The sequence below is a fragment of the Physcomitrium patens genome, chromosome 25, assembly GCF_059467195.1.
Source record: "Physcomitrium patens ecotype Gransden chromosome 25, ASM5946719v1, whole genome shotgun sequence".
NCBI lineage: Eukaryota > Viridiplantae > Streptophyta > Bryopsida > Funariales > Funariaceae > Physcomitrium > Physcomitrium patens.
The window spans coordinates 740,531-753,319 of record NC_143434.1 but is presented as its reverse complement, the minus strand read 5'-3'; the positions used below and the strand labels follow the sequence as shown (position 1 = coordinate 753,319).

The 12,789-nt window shown below is 36.8% G+C and overlaps 2 protein-coding genes across 2 annotated transcripts; one reads left to right on the top strand and one right to left on the bottom strand.

Moving 5' to 3' along the window:
- Positions 1-3,762: 3,762 nt before the first annotated feature.
- On the bottom strand, positions 3,763-5,296 carry LOC112278273 (uncharacterized). Its single transcript, XM_024511519.3, has 3 exons — positions 5,050-5,296; positions 4,508-4,812; positions 3,763-4,378 (listed from the first exon to the last, which is right to left on the bottom strand). Exons 1-3 carry the CDS (start codon positions 5,254-5,256, stop codon positions 4,153-4,155), a joined length of 738 nt encoding a protein of 245 aa, XP_024367287.1. The 5' UTR covers positions 5,257-5,296; the 3' UTR covers positions 3,763-4,152.
- A 1,674-nt stretch (positions 5,297-6,970) lies between these two features.
- Positions 6,971-12,442, top strand: LOC112278336 (uncharacterized). Its single transcript, XM_024511657.3, has 14 exons — positions 6,971-8,054; positions 8,335-8,453; positions 8,659-8,720; positions 8,989-9,098; positions 9,221-9,338; positions 9,584-9,723; positions 9,868-9,941; positions 10,253-10,443; positions 10,621-10,731; positions 10,925-11,086; positions 11,273-11,344; positions 11,577-11,628; positions 11,858-11,937; positions 12,026-12,442. Exons 1-14 carry the CDS (start codon positions 7,546-7,548, stop codon positions 12,134-12,136), a joined length of 1,911 nt encoding a protein of 636 aa, XP_024367425.1. The 5' UTR covers positions 6,971-7,545; the 3' UTR covers positions 12,137-12,442.
- The last annotated feature ends 347 nt before the right edge of the window (positions 12,443-12,789 follow it).

The following is a 12,789-nucleotide window of genomic DNA, read 5'->3' as shown; positions in this document are numbered from 1 at the left end:
TATTATAAATCTAATAAAATCACCATCAAGAATAGGTATCTTTAACTATTGATTTTAAGACTTATTCACTAATGATTTATACAAAAATAGATCTATAAAGAGCATATAACATGGTACACCTTAAAAAAGGAGTTAAATGAAAGATTGTATTTTGAACCAAGTATAGATATTTCAAATGTAATGTCATGTCTTATAGATTTATAAATACATGAGTTTCTTTTCACTATCTAATGAATGATTTATAAAATCTATTAAAGTCTATGAAGATCCACTTTATAATCTATTTATCTTATCTTGAGCTATATAAGATAATAGATATACTAGAAAAAAACAAATGTCACTTCTTTCCATAGAAGAAAAAAATAATCAAGAGTTTGGAGTCAAAGAAGTTTTAGACTTAAGGTACCATTAAAATAGATTGAAATAACTTCTTCATTGGCAAAGATATGATATTAATAGATGCACAAGAAAGTCAATCAAGAATCTTACAAATGCAACAAAGAAAGTTTATACTTTTCATTGACGACATCCATCAAATTAAGATAAATGATAGCAAATCTTTACTATAAAAGAAACAAGGTTCAAGAAAAATTGCATTCTACCTTCTATTTTTATTTATAATTTTTTATAAATTTGTAGTATTAAAGATATGAAAAATCAACAATAATAGATTCAATTTAAGAGATATTGTTTGTTGAGTTATTGGAAGAGACACTAAAATTGTTACAACCTTCAAGACTGCATAATAGAGATAAAGACTTTCAAGAATGACATATTTTTCTTTGAATAGATGGTAAAATTTAATATTTTGGATAACACAACCTTAGAAGAGACTTCCAATTTTTGATAATATTATTGGAGATAAGAACTACCTTTGAAAATATTTTAAATGTTTTATTTAAATAAAGTTATAAAGGCCTTAATAATGTTCAAATATCAAGGTGGTCTTTTTGCTATGTTTTGTGATACTATTTATGGCTAAGAGGATCTATCAATCACCTTTAAAAGAAACAAAGATCAATATATGTCACAAATATAATTTATTGCATCTTAGACTTCTTCAACATATGATTATTGCTCTTCATGAAAATTGTCTTTAAAAATAGGATATATATCATGGACAAATATATTTATTTACATAAAAAGTTTTACATAGAGAATAAATATAGATATATTTAATAATATCTTATAGCAAAGCTTCTCAAAAACTTCATAAATATAGATATGACTTGAAACATGTTCGTAGTTGATTGATAATTTAAAAATTTTGCCAACAAGTTAGTTACATCTTATATGTATTGGTAGCTTGAGATACAAGCTTACAAATTGGCATACATATAAGAAACTTATCATATAAGCTAGAAACATGTCTTACAGGTTAGACATATGTCAGAGGTCCTATAGAAAGTTGTCACATAGCTCCTAATTAGATAGTATGTATAGAGACAAGAATGAAGCCTTTTTCATTCATGTCAATACCTTTCTAGTCTTTAGTCTTATTTCAAAAGTCTTTAGTTTTTATTTTTATTTTTACAATAGCTATTTTACTTTCAATATTATATTAATTTTGAGTAAATATCTATTATTTTTAAATGATCTAAGTAAGTATTGAGATTTTATTTTTTGTGATTCATATCTTTCATACTTATGTAATATCAATAAGTTATTAAATAGGATTATATTTGTATATATTTAATTATATTTTTTCCAATAAAGATACTTTTTTATTACTTTCTAAGATTTTTTTATTCAAATAGGATGTTGATGGTTTTTATAAAATTCTATTCTATTAAAAAAATCAATTATAATTTTATTATGTATTTGAAGATATTTTTACCAATAAATATTTAATTTTAATATAAAATATAAGAAACAAATGACTATTTAAGAAAAAAAATTATATGTATATATATATATATATATATTTAAAATTTAAATTATAAATTATAATTGATTTAAATTAAAATTTATATAACTATTATTAATATTATTTAATTTTATTAAATTAAATTAAAATATATAAACATTAATTAGATAGGAATTATTTTACAAAACTTCAACAAAGTTTCTTGAATATAAATTAGATTTATATGTATTCTATATCATTATGATTTTTTTTTTGAATCATAAAAACCATAATAGAAATATTCTTTAACTTAAAATTTTTCATATAAACATTACAATTCTTAAGAGGCTTTCACATAGTTTCTTTTCATCTAAGTTCATCTTCGATTTTGTCAATGTCTTTCTTGTATTCTAATCTTAGTTCAACATTTTTTATTTATTTTATTTAATAATTTCTATTTTAATAACTTCTTCTCTTGAGAATATAATTCTTATTAAATTTCTTTTTCTTTTCAACACTTTTAAATGAACATATTTTCTTTTGATAAGTTTATCTAAATTGATATCTTTGATAGATTGTACAAATCTTTTCAAATATAAGATAGCTATAAAATGAATTTGTTTGAAGAATAGAAAAAACCAAGGCAACTTAAAAGAAATAATAAAAATCAAAAATAATGTATACCACATCATTTCTAACTTAAAATTTTAAAATGGAGATTATTTCTGAAAGAAACAAAGTAGAAGATTAACAAACCTACTTGTGATAAAATTCTAAAAACTATATACTTAATTTTTTCTTTTTAAAGTTGTAATGAATATATACATTTTTGTGATAAAATTCTAAAAACTATATACTTAATTTATTTTTTTTAAAATTTGTAATGAATATATACATTTTTTCAAGAGATATGATTGAATAATAAATAACTAACTTCTAATTATGAATTCAATAATATTGCATGTACAAAGTTAGTTCAAAAAATCAAATAACAATTTTTATGTGGAAGAATGACTTTCATAACATGAAAATAAGTAACAACAACCACAACACAAACAAGATTTATAAATGTAAAAATGTTTTTTTTTTAAATCCAATAAATTGAATAAGTTATTTATAACTTTCAAACAATGAAACATTCTAAATGATACGTTTTTGCCTTTTCAATTCTTATTGTTTCTAAAAAGCATCAAGTTTCTTCAAAAGCATTAATAAATTTTTGATTTGCACAATTATTTTAATTGTTAATGCACATTATATAAAGGACTTTGACATCAATTTTAATTACACAAAAATTTCCTATTATGTACTTTTGGTTTCGGATATCACCTAGAATTAAATTGAAAAAAATGATTTCTTCTCAACTAAAACCTAAAATATTACATCAATAATAAAAGATTCTTTAATCAGCATATCATTATTTCATTAAAAGAACACAGAAGTCTAATTTTAACTTGTTTATATTTTCTGTGCAATAATTTGTTTTTAAAACTAAATAAAGAAATATGATTTATTCTGTTTTCATCTTTCCTCTTTTATTTTTTATTCTTTTTTGTAATTTATATAAGGTCAAAGTAACATTCTTTAAACTTTATTTTAATTGAATATATACACTTTGACATATGGAATAATTTTTTGTCTAAAATTGTTAGTTTATGTTAAAATAATTCATTTGATAAGAAAAATAATTTTTTTATAAAATAAAAAGGTGACAATTAGTAAATATGTGTGTTTATGCATATATATATATATATATATATAAATATAAGGAAATGTTGAATAGACCCACGTGTTCACTAAATTGACCCATCCATCATTAAAAAAAACAAACTTCTAGATTCATTTCTCCACTATTGGATCCAAAAACAATAAAAACCAACCACATTCATCATGATTACCATATTCTTTATCATGGGTAGGTCAATTTAGTAATGTATATATAAACACACATACATACATTCAAGCAATTTGCTAATGTCTAAGACACATCGTACAACCAAGATCCTTCCAATAAGTGAAAGGCACACCACTCGGAACATTTACATAGCAAAGGATGAAATATTCAAGTGGACACTTGGGCACAAGATCTGTTAAGCAACCATCTGAAACCCAATATCCCTAAACAAGCACCCCTGCGCAAGCACAGTCTGCCGCTGACGCTGCCGCAACCGCAAGTCCAGTCGGGACAATGATGTTGACGCACACGCACGGTGGCCACGAGGTGGTGTGCGATTTGGGCATATGACGGCGACTGCGCCCAAATGACGGCACCTCATCAGCAAGACGGCTGCGCAATCGCAGTCCTATCACACCTTCTTTTTCTTGCTGCTGTCTGCGAGCGCGCTGTCGCCGCTGCCATGCATGGACTTCACTTTGGTTCGAACCTCAGACAAGTAAATTTGGATGTAAAGCTCCGCGAAGCCGCAGTTCAGAGCCACGGAGAGCGGGAAGCTGTAATCAATCGCCTGCTCAGGAGGAATCGACGTCCACGCAAACAGCACCGGTAACGTGCGGGTGTACATCACCGAGTACCTGCAGGTGATCCCCCACGTTAGTCTGTAGTCTCCAGGTTTTGAATTTGCAAAAGCAGCGCCACGGATCTTAACGATGCAGGAAATTTCATCATGAGGCAAACGGTTGAAGCATCTCGTAGGGCGTTACCCGATGGCGGCAGAGCGGAGCATCCAGCGTCGGTGGCGCCCGAAATCCTTGTTCCGAGCCGCGTTGATGGAGATTGCGAGGGCTGTCAAAGTCGAGATGGACATGAACGGCGTCATGGCCACGGCTATGGGACCCAGCTCGGTCGCCTTTAGCATTGACGTCCCGCCAGTCACTGCTGTGATGACGGTGCAGGCTGCGAATGCATAACCGAGCCGTTTGTGAGCAACGGGGAATTTGTTTCGGAATGAGGGGTTAAATTGCAGCGGTCCAATGGTCACAAACGCCAGGGCTGCTGCTGCATGAATCTGAAGGTAGGAAAGCAACGTCGGTTAGGGGCCACGAATCGGAACCGAGCTTTTGGGATGGAACTGAGCCCCCAGGAGCCTGTTTGCTGTTGGTCCATCTGCCGATCCGGGGCAATGCAATGCAGGAACGGAATTGCGATCCGCACCCACTGCTCGAATCTGTTCTGCCAGAATCAAGTTTCGGGCAACTGATAAAGAAAATAGGGAAACAAGCAGCGACAAGCCTGGGACACTCACCTGCCATGTCCGGAGGTTGTTCAAAACATGAAGACCTGCCGATTCCAAGTCCCCGAGTGAAGCCCTCACGGTCAGGTATCTGTAAATCTCGAACTTGCCGTATATAAAGGGCACAGTGTAGATTGCGAATGGCACCGAGTGAATGGTGACAATCCACCAAGCGATGTTGCCCCACGTCCTCATCCATGCTCTCTGGTCCGTCCCCATCTTCGAGACTCTCAACGTCACCGCCAATTCTCTCTGGCTCGATCACAAAGCAGGCGAACATGAATCTCGTCTTAATTTTATATAGCAAGCGGGGAATTATGCCCAGTTTCGTGGCATTGTTGATTAAGCGAGTTAGGAATTGCACGCGGAGATGGGTGCCCGTCAAAGGCCCCATAATGAAGATCCGCGCGCTCCGAAGGTGAAGCGAATGCCTCTCCTCAGCTGCTTGGAACCTCCCCCTGCGAAGACCCCCGCGCTCCGAAGGTGAAGCGAATGCCTCTCCACCGCTGCTTGGAACCTCCCCCCGCGAAGACCCTCGCGAAGACCCCGCCATACCGACTTCCCGGGGTCTTCCCTTGATTCCAGGCCAACATGATGGTTTAGCCCTCTTTGACTTTGTATTTTGTTTGTTTTTCTTCTGAAAGAATCTCAGTCCAAGAATAGTTTGTATTAATTAATTAAGATACAATCTTAGCTTTTAATGCTTTGTTTATTTGTTGTGATGGTTGAATGCTTGATCTTTAGTATCAAATTCTTTCATCAGTACGTCATTGCTTGGCTATTCATGCACTAGAATAGAGTTTGAAATTTCTCTACAATCGTTCAATTGATGACGTTTTGTTTATTTCTTAAATGTGTGTTCCTCTTTCCACTTGATGATGCATCATTACTAGAAATAATATTTTGATTTCTGCATTTATTTACTTATTTTAAAATTTTTAATATTAGTGTTTAGTGCCCTCTTATCTTTATCATTTGAGTATAATTATTCACCACTTCTTGTTTGCTTATTTTCTCATTTTGTTGTGTTTTTGTTTTGTTTTAACATTCATGAATTATTTTTTTAGATAGAATTTAACTATTCTATTATTATTGCACTATTAATCTTTTAGTTATTTAGGCAAGGATGACAATAAAAAATTGGATCAATTTGTAAAATTGATATGGATTGAGCTTGTCAATATTGTTTTAAATAGGTCATTATTTAAAAAATAACTTTATAAAAATAAAAATAAAAATGTTATAATGTAAGTATTAGACCTTGAAAAGTCCAAACAACAAGTTTTGACCTTATCCAAATGTAGCTTGTTATCTATTAGAAAATATACAAGGTTGTTGTTATCTTTAAGAAACCTCTTGTAGAAACAAGTTTTATTCCAAATCACTTGTTTCTATATACTAGTATTATTTCAATAGATTTACATCTTTTTGTAATCGTTGTCTTACCAAGGACAAGAACCTGAAGAATAAAAGTAAACAAGTGAGCTGTGTCTCAAAGCAAGATGACGAGAAGGGAACAAGAAAATAAATGAATCTCGTCTTAGTTTTATCGAGCAAGCGGGGAATTGTGGGCAGGCCACCCCGAATTTACAGAAGCCCAGTTAGGTGGCAGTGCAGGCATGAATGGTCGGGGGATAGGGGCACCTTTAGTGCACGCGGGGGTGAGTGCCCGTCAAGGCTCGCAAGGAAGACCCCCGCACTTCGAAGGTGGAGAGAATGCCTCAGGTTGTTGAACTTTATTGAAATAGTTTAATGGGTGCACGATTCGAAGATGATTCCTCGCTTAAAGTGGAGTGTATTTGAGTTTGGACAAAGTGCATCGATCTTTTATAATGTTGAATGGACCTTTTTTCTATACTTTTCTTTTAATCTCTTTACAGTTATTGCTTCTCTTATGATGTTGTCCAATAAAATTTTACAGATATTGCTTATCGACTATGTTGTTTCATAAATCCACAACCCACGCGCACGGAAACCAATCGCTGAGAAGTTGCTCAACTTGCTAGCCATCCTGAATCACATCACAATGGAACATATCACCCTCATGCTCTGAACATGGAACACAAGTCGGGCTACGCAGACAACCGATTTGAGAGACACTTCACAGTGTATGTGCTCTCCTTTGATCACTCTCAAATGGTACTGTCGGAGAAGACTACTCGCTGGGATGAGGACGAGTTTCATCCTCTCTGGAAGCTCGAAACTCGGGCAGGTAGATTTGGAACGCTGATCCTCCAGTGATGAAATCATTCAGTTGGCAGATGAGCATCTTGGGTTCTACAGTTGGGTTCAGAGGATTGAGTTTCAGGATTTCGGGTTATGGCATTTTGTTGGGGTCAATGGTATTGGCTGTGATGGTGGGATCCGAGATGTGTTGCTTCCGGTGAACGATGAACTAGAATGATGCGGAAGAGTTCGAACCCATCGAGCAGCGAGCACGCCCCGAAGATGTGTTCAATGTGTTCTAGAATGCTTGAGTGATGCATTTAGGCAGCGGTTCGCTGAGCTATGGAGGATCTGACCCCCGCAACTTTCAGTTATGGAGGTCAGCGAAAGATTCGGGGATTGCGGAGGGTGCGCGGCTCTGGCTGCTCATGGGCTAGAGTCATTCGAGCTCTACTCGTGTCGGTATGCGCGCTGTCTCTTGTGGGTGGCATCATGCTCGCTGGAGAGTTAGCGTCATCTAAGTGGGAGAGTGGTGGAATCAGGTTAGGGTTGGCGGGACGTAAGCTACCGAGCGGGCAGGTTTTCAGGGCTAGCAACGACGAGCTTGCTGAGTCGCAGTCCTTTGATGTACCTCCGGTGAAGCAATGGCATCAGAGTGGGGAACCGTTGCAGTCCAACGTGGAAGCTCTGAGGCTTAGCGAGGGGAATCAAGGAACAGAATCTGCTAAGGAGAAGGCGAATAAACGACTTGTGTCCAGAATTGGATTCGGCTCATGCACGTCGAGAGTGGCTATTGATCAGCCTATTTGGGTTAATGGGGTCATTTCTAGCGACATTGATGCGTGGATCTGGTGCACCTTCACAATCAAACCTCTGCTCTTTCCCCAATTAGATGCAGATATGCTTCTATAGTGACATCCAACCCCTTGTGTGAATCGTTGAAATGCACGTTAGCGAATTGTTCTCTCAAAATCCATTGAGCGAATTCAGATGCTACAAGAGAATCTTTTTGTGCAGTCTATGCATTGTGTCGAGCTTTCGCTCATAGGTATATCTCGTCAGGCGTCGTGTCCTTGATTGGAAAGAAATAGATTTGTGTGTATGATTCTAGGCGGAAGAGTTGCACTGCAGGGCTGGGGATATCGCTTACACGGATTGGCCGGATGTCAACTGTGCTACGAACCCCTCTCATATCCATTGCAACTGCGAACGAGACTGGCTTCGTTCGAATCCTGACTCTTGTCTAGCGGGTAGGTCTGCGAACTATTGCTCCAATAAGTTGACGAATGGTTCAGCTCGTGCCTACAGTTTTTTTTAAAAATTCACTGAAATTGCACAGTGGTACTTGTAGTTGTTTCACTAGTGCACCGGGCACTATGAGCACTATGTTTTTATTTTTATTTTATTTTGTTTTGTTTTTGTCTACGCTAGTAAATTGCATGAAATAATTTGCAGGAGATGTCGCACATGCTCGGTTAAAGTTTGAGGAACAACTCAGCAACCTGGATTACAACAAGGTATGGAGCTTTATTGTTAGATCACCTCAGTATTGCTTGTGCACAACCCGTACCTTTCACGCCGCATTTCTCGACAGCCTTTTTCTCGTCCCTTTCTTCCTCAATTGATTCACTGGTTATCCACGACAGAGATTTGATTCTACCCTGCAGTCTCGGATTGCTTTTGAATTACATTCTGCCAGTGCTATTTTATTTTTTATTTTTTAAATATCAATTGAGGACAAATTTGTGGACTGCTTTGTACCAACACTTCATGTATCTGAGGCAGTTCGTGGATTTTATGTGCTCCACTTCAAGGGAGCACCCTTGGAGAACACTGGATTTATCCTTATGTGATAGGCCTATCCTCGGCACCTGGGACGATCATGATTATAATTGGTGAGTCTGATCGATGCATCATCACTTTGATTCGTGATATTTTATAAAGAAGAGCTTGTTCAGATTATTTTGAAATTTATCGTCGCAGTTAGGAAGCTTATGACTGAATGGATTGGAGTTAGGCAGGACGGTGACAAGCGCATGCCCACAAAAGAAGAACAGAAGCAGTTGTATTTGGATGTCCTGGGAGTGCCTGCAAGCAGTATCCGACGTAGCACTGGCAGAGGCATATACTGGAGGGTACGTTTCTCGATCCTTTGATTTCTTTCATAACTGAAAGAAGGAATTTTCATCAATTAAACTTATTCTGTTCTTTCTGATTACAAAATGTCCTCAATCCTTGTCACCTGCAATGAGATAATTGTTTTGGCGAAACCAGTTCTAATTCGTTATAAGTTTACTCGGTCATGGTAAGCTGAAGAAGTGATTGATGTCGCTTGTGCCAATCATTGGTGATGTTCCTCATGCCCGTCTGTGTCATGCAGCACACGTTGAATGAAGGTGTTGCTGGAAAAGAGATAGACGTGCTCCTTTTAGATGAGCGCTTCCATCGTGATACCAAGCCATGTCATACTCGTCGGGATTTTTGCAGTTTCACAAACCCTAAGAAGACCAAGTACATGTGGTAGTTATCTTTGTCTTTGCTCGCAATGAATTTTTTGATCCCATTGGTGCCGGTATTCCACTCCATTTATGAAGGCCTAGTACGTTCAGTGTCGAATGTGAAGCTTAACTTTGAATCCATACCTTGGTGGGCGTGTTGCACCAGGTGTAAGGATTTTCTAGAAGGTGGTGAAGATGGAACTGGGTCATGCTGCAAAAAAGACGACCAATTTTGGCAAGGTACCGAAGTAACTACATCAGTCGCTGATAACAAATTAAAGGGCAATTACCTTCTCTGAGGATTTCTTGTTATGCGGTCCCATATTTTCCTATTTCATCTTAATTTGATAACTTACATTTAGGTCATGTGTTACGATCAAATGCATCTATGATCTAAAACATCTTTGCAGTTGACATGAAGGGTAAAGTAGTGTATTTGATTTGTCCTGTGTAAATGAATGCCTGGTATGGAGGTGCCTCCAAACATGCTCAAGGACATGTGTGATCGGCTGACTTTTAGAACTAATTTATTTAGAAGCTGTGGTGTGCAGGGTGGTGCAAACTACCCCAAAGTCTTGCTAATCCGTTATGGGACCAAATTTGTAATCCAAAATCATCGTCATATGGCTTTGTGGATGCATCTACTGCCAAAATGATTGCTAACAACTTAACAAATGAATCTTTTTCGTGGAGCATGATGGTCCACAATGATTCTACAAGTGATTCAAGTGTACTGTGTGAGGTACACCTTTCTTCCTTAAATTCATCTAGTAAAATCACGTAGCTCATATTTCTGAAATGTTATAAAACTCACAACCTCTAGACCTAGTCCCTTTAGTACATGTTAGTAGCACAACCTTTCTCTGATAAATTTGAAACCTGCATCTGATAAATGGGAAGCTTTACTTTCTCTGTGTAGATTTTGGGCCCAAAGCAACGGAGATGGCTAAAACATGAGCTTCAGAGTTCTGGAGCTGCCTTGAAGCTGGTGGTTTCTGGCTCACCTCTCATCAGCAACCCCAAGGAATTCGTAAGCTTCAAATGATAATCGTGAATGATTGAAAAAAGCTGTGTCGATTTAGCCGAGTCTTAAAGCACATCAACCCAATTATACTTCACATTGTGCCTCACTCCGTAGCAATGGACAACAATAGAGTGCGTTCTTGTCACCATACACATGGCTCTTGTGTGTTCCTCACTGAGTCCGTTTTGAAATGATGTAGGTGTGCAGCCAAGCCAGGAAGAAACATCCAGCTGCATATTGCAAGTGCTACGATGACTTCGACTGCTTCCAACCTGCCCAACGAAACCTTGTGCACATGTTTGCGACTGCACCTGGTTGTGTCGTTGTTTTGACTGGGGATTTCCACTTTTCAGACATTAAGGCACGCTATTCAAAACCCAAAAGCGTTGTTTACATTGTCAACCTAGTTCTCGGATTCTTTATTATTCATGAACTCCAGTGCAGTTCTTTCATCCTGATTCCTTTACCTGGTACATCTCTGTCATTTATTCCTGTTCTCACTGAAACCAGCAGATTTGTGTTGACTCTGTTTATTCCCTGGGCACAGATTTTGCAGCCTGGGAAGCGTATGTATAGTGATGAATACGACAGTGCAGACCTCCCTCGACCTCTAGTGCAGGTTCGGCATACCGCTTTGGCCTTTTAGTTGTGTGGGGTAGGATAAAGCATACTTGAGATTTTAGCATTTACTACGATTTTTTCGTAGCAATTGTGCGGACTTTTTGTCAAATAACGATTGTTGTCACTGGTCTACAGGAACTCTATTGAATTACATGTGTAACATTTTTATGTCTGGATATGGAAGTATTTATGCATAGACAATTGAGTACGCAAGTTTTGTTTCGTTTCAGGTCATGGCTAGTGGCCTCACCAACAATACGGCTGTCCCTGCTCCTTGTACAGGTTGGTTGCATCTGCATTTTTCTTTATCGTACAAATGCTTGGTCTATTTGCATGCTTGTTTGAATCCCTTTTCTCGGGTTTAGGGTTTAGCTTTAAGGTTTACGGAAACAGTTTGTTTAGGAAAATGCATTGTTGCACTGATGGTTTTATGTAGGCACTTGATATTTGCCTCTCTGCTCGCCGCATCCAACATTTTGCAAACGTGCGTGACTCTTCCCCCTTGTGTCAGGGTTTCGCATTGATAAAGTAAGCCTGAGACCGAACGGCCCGTGCGATTTTGTGTCTGGCCCAGCTTTCGGGTTGATTGAGGTATGTTGAAATTCCTCCCCCTTATCGCTCTCATTGAAGTTAGAAAAGTATTCATTCTAAGGAGATTGCATTTTTTCATAACCTTCAGGTTGAGTGGAATACGTCACCTCCGCTGGCACGGCTTCAGATTCGTGGTGAAGGAGGTCAAATGCTCCTTGAACAGACACTTACTTTAGATACTTGTTTTCCAGTGGCTTAAAATTCTTCAATGAATCTCTCTCTTCAGTAGTTCTGACTTATGCTGATGGATATTTACTGTGTATCCAAAGCTAATCTCCGGTAGTACCAGGTTTTGCTTTCGCAGCAGAGCTTGTAAATTAATCCTCTCCAGAAGAGGCTCAGATTTTCTGCACATAGAGAATTCCTTCCCCGAGAGACTGCTGGAAGGGATAGCAGCTGCCCAAGTGCCCTTCAATAGGTACAAGAAGTACTCAGCATGCATATCCTCTGCACTATGCTGTATTCTTTTTCTAATTTAAAAAAAATAAAGATCCAATCGTTAATACCTTGGAGGCCGTTTTGAATGAGATGCTAACCCATATATGGTGAAGGTAATGCTGTTCAAGTTGCAACCAACGAAGTAATAATGTGTTTTATGTTGCAACGTATTATTTGTTTTTGCGTATGTAACTCAATGTTATCATGGTTACTGATGTGGAGTTCAACAACACACACTTTGGTTCGTTTGTAATACTTAAGTTCATGAATTTTATCAGTTTTTTAACAATATTTGTAAGAATTTCTTTTCGTTTTATAAAATTGTCCATGTTATAATATAAAAATGAAAATTAAATAATTCCAATTCACCAAATTTTATCAAAAATGAGAATTGACTGAGTTATTAGGCGCACA